The sequence below is a fragment of the Argentina silus genome (genome assembly GCF_951799395.1).
Source record: "Argentina silus genome assembly, chromosome: 5".
NCBI lineage: Eukaryota > Metazoa > Chordata > Actinopteri > Argentiniformes > Argentinidae > Argentina > Argentina silus.
This window is the reverse complement of record NC_139659.1, coordinates 17,704,634-17,708,551: the sequence shown is the minus strand read 5'-3', so window position 1 is coordinate 17,708,551 and position 3,918 is coordinate 17,704,634. Positions and strand designations below refer to the sequence as shown.

Below are 3,918 nucleotides of genomic sequence, written 5' to 3'. Positions count from 1 at the left end.
TGTGTGTGTGTGTGTGTGTGTGTGTGTGTATGTGTATATATATATTTATTGATTTATTGATTTATTAACAGGAGAGAAACTTGTACAAGGGGGTGGTGGGGGTAAAGAGGTCTTTAGGAGGGACCGTTAAGATGTAGCCTGAAGAGGTGGGTCTTCAATCTACGGTGGAAGATAGGTAATGACTCTGCAGTCATGACAGTGGGAAGCTCGTTCCACCAGCGGGGCGCCAGGACAGTGAAAAGCCGTGACTGAGTAGTGCGGCTGCTGCATACACATAGAGGCGGCGGTGCCAGGCGGCCAGCCGAGGTGGAAGAGCGGAGTGATATGAGATCCTGAGATGGCTTAGGAGACATCCAAGGATCCCCCCACCCCCTACTACATGCATGCACGAACGCACACACACACCACTTTCTAGTTATGGATTGCATGTACAAATTGCTTTTCAGCAGCTTACAAGACTCTTGTCAACAGTGGCACAGGGAAAAAGGAGCCATTTGAGGCTGGGTCACACTATCACAGTGTTTATAGCAGGGTGTCCAAAAACGGTGGGTCAAAAGTGTGTTGCTATTGGGATTTGTTAAGGCTTTTGATTACACATTGCTTTGATTATCAGGGGGCTCGCAAGATAATTTCCAAAATGTAAAATGAGTATGTGTTAAATACTATTTAACACCTTATAAATAAATGTACTGTCTGGTGCTGTTTCCCCTCTGTGTGTGTGCGTGCGCATGTGTGTGTGTACACACAAATTGTGTTTCAGTGGTAGGCCTTTTATGTGCATAAAAGACAACAGATGACTAAACTATACAGAAACACTGCGATATTTTGTTTTTCTCTTTATTAAAAAAACCCAGCTAGCCCAAATAAAAAGGGCTGTAGGCCTATAGACATGCACATATGATACAATACAAAAGCATTCAAATGCAAATTAGTTCATTTGATCATAGTATGAGTGCACATTGGTCTGAGTAGCCTTCACTGCTACAAAGGGCGCTTCCTGGGAACTCAACGTAAAGTATGCACAGCAAAAACAGCTAAGATGTGGCTATTTACAATCAGACAAATAGAACAATAGACTATTCAGATTGAGCATAGACCGTGGCAGACCGCTCGGGCAAGACATTAGAGCATATAGGCTAACGTGTCAAACGATAACAACATGAACTTAAAACATCATACAAGAAGCCTGAATAATAGATATTGTAAAAGTCTTTAAAACACTAGATAAAAACACTCAACAGATAAAAACATTGTTTTCATATGCTCTCTCTGGACATAGGATTAATTGTCCATACAACTCCCCCCCTCCCTCTCTCTCTCTCCATAGGATTCTTCTTTATATTAATCTCTGGATGGAACAAGATTGTTTTTGGTTAGCTCACATTCTTTCATGTGGGAGAGAAAATGTGGTCCCTGCGTAAAACTCAAACAAAATGCCCTGCTACCTTTAAGCCTACTATACATAATGTCTTTTGTCTAAGTCGCCGTTTACAGTGATGCTCTTGGTAGGGGCATATTTGATGGAGTAGCTGCTCTTTGTTCCCTGAGGACAGGAGCAGCACAGCAGGGTACCCCCGACTAGGAGGAGAGCTGTGGCCGCCCAGCCGATGTAAATCGCGGCCCCGATCTCTCTCTTCTTAGACACGGGCACGTCGGGGTTGTAAAAGTCAACTATGATGTTGTTGGCCATCCAGCAGAGAGGGATCAGAACGAAAAGCCCACTGATTATGTAGACAACCCCACCAGCGTTAACGACTTTGGCTTTTACCGAGTCGGTCATGAGACAGTTGGTGCACTGGGCACCGGCTATCGTTAATACGAGTCCAGCAACTCCCAGAACCGCCGAGATCACAGTGAGAGCGCGTGCAATCTGCAGGTCCTGGCTGAGAGAGAGAATAGAATCGTGCACCTTGCACTGCATCTGTCCGGTGCTCTGCACCACGCACGACATCCAGAGACCGTCCCAAATGGTCTGCGCGATCACGATGTTTGACTCGATGAACGCGGTCACTTTCCACATGGGGAGCCCACATGTAATCATCACCAGGAGTGAACCACATATGCACATCCCCATGCCGAGAAATTCCAAACACGCAGAAAGCATGGCTATACTTTTTCTGTCCTCTCTTCTGGATTGGAAGTGAATTGAAGTATGTCCACTGGATAAGAGGGATGGAAATGTTTTAGGAGTAGATTATCAAAGGATGCTGAACCTGGTTGGTTTGTCAAAAGATTTGTTCTGGGACAAAGCCTGTGTACACCGCTGATTTAAACCACTCTGTTTGGGACGAGGTGTGTGACTTGTCATTTATGGGACCATCCAGACGCACGCTACAGTTACAGGCATCTGTCAAAACCAAGCGGACAAACTTTGGGCCAATCAGCGACAAGCGGCCAGCCAATGGGCAGGCAAAGGAGTTGGATGAAGAGAGATAAAGGAGCGCAGCTTGTGTGTGTGTGTGTGTGTGTGTGTGTGTGTGTGTGTGTGTGTGTGTGTGTGTGTGTGTGTGTGTGTGTGTGTGTGTGTGTGTGTGTGTGTGTGTGCGCGCGTGTGTGTGTGTCTTCCAGGAATTCGCTCTCAAGAGGAAAGAAAAGAGATAACATTGCTGTTGCTGCCTGAAGCAGTCATGGTCAATTGGTATTACATGGTATTACAAGGCACTAACAGTAAACTGATTTTGCTTTCAACAGAGGCATAACTTTTGGTGTACCATATCTACCCTTAGCCCATACCAAGAGGCAATTTAAATAAAATAAAAAGATTAGACTGGTGTATCCAATTATCGGAAATTCCACCTATAGTGCAGGAGTTATACCATGTTAACTTACCAACCATACCATTACCATGCATTTACCCATAAGGACCAATGTGAAATGGTCAGAGGTAACAGCTAGTGATCAATTTGGGATTCAACATGTGTCTATTTTGACTTGTTTGTCTCTCAGTCAGTTTGGAGACATCTGCATCCATCTATCGTCGCAACATAAACAGGAGTCGTTCGCTTTGTCATTGTCTGGCCTCCATTGGACGCAGCTGGAGAGAGAGGCAGGGATGGAGAGGAAGGACGATAAGGAGAAATGCAAACATGGCCAAAACAATGGAGAGATTTGAGAAAAAAAGTCTTCCACTGACTAGACTGAGTTGTGGAGAAATGCTGACAAACTGACTAATGGAGGTGTCATGTTGAGGCTCAGTGATGGAGACCCTGAGACACACACACACACACACACACACACACACACCCACACACACACACACACACACACACACAAACAACACACACAATCAGGAGGTAACCGGGACACTCTCCAGGGGAAAGGATATTGGGTGTATGTTGAAGCACCCTATTGTGTTCTGACAGAGTTGATGACATGTTCCCTCACTCTCTTATTTGTCTTAGTTTGTGTGGATACACTGAAGTGATCGACTAGGCTTAACAATCAGCCTGACTGACCGTCCTTGTAGGACTCCTTTACATTGTGAGGATATTTTCATTTAACCTTTAATTTATACAGGGGAATTTGCAGGTGCACCCTGTCCACACTATTTGCACAAAAACAAAATAACACATACAAATACAACTCAGTTCAAAACAGAAAACCACAATATTAGGAGAAACAATCACATCTTTCACCATCTTTCACTTAATTAACACCCTAAATTGCCCAAGCAGCAGCAGAACATCCAACTGATTTTTTTTCTGGAGATTGTTCCAGCAGTTAGGTGCACCACAACCAAAAGTGGATTTACCCAATTTGGTGGAGACCCGGGGAACCTGAAGAGTTAACCAATTCTGAGAACGGGTTAGGTCATTTATGTCCTTGACTTTTAATTAATGAGGTTAGGTAAGCTGGGAGTTTATGCAGTGAGGCTTTATACACAAAAAAGGAGTAATGAAGAGATCTACGGGATTTTAA

The 3,918-nt window shown here is 44.3% G+C and overlaps 1 protein-coding gene across 1 annotated transcript; it reads right to left on the bottom strand.

Annotated features, from left to right (window-relative positions):
• Positions 1-870: 870 nt before the first annotated feature.
• Positions 871-2,303, bottom strand: cldn5b (claudin 5b). Its single transcript, XM_083669671.1, has one exon. It carries the CDS (start codon positions 2,102-2,104, stop codon positions 1,457-1,459), a length of 648 nt encoding a protein of 215 aa, XP_083525797.1. The 5' UTR covers positions 2,105-2,303; the 3' UTR covers positions 871-1,456.
• Positions 2,304-3,918: the final 1,615 nt, after the last annotated feature.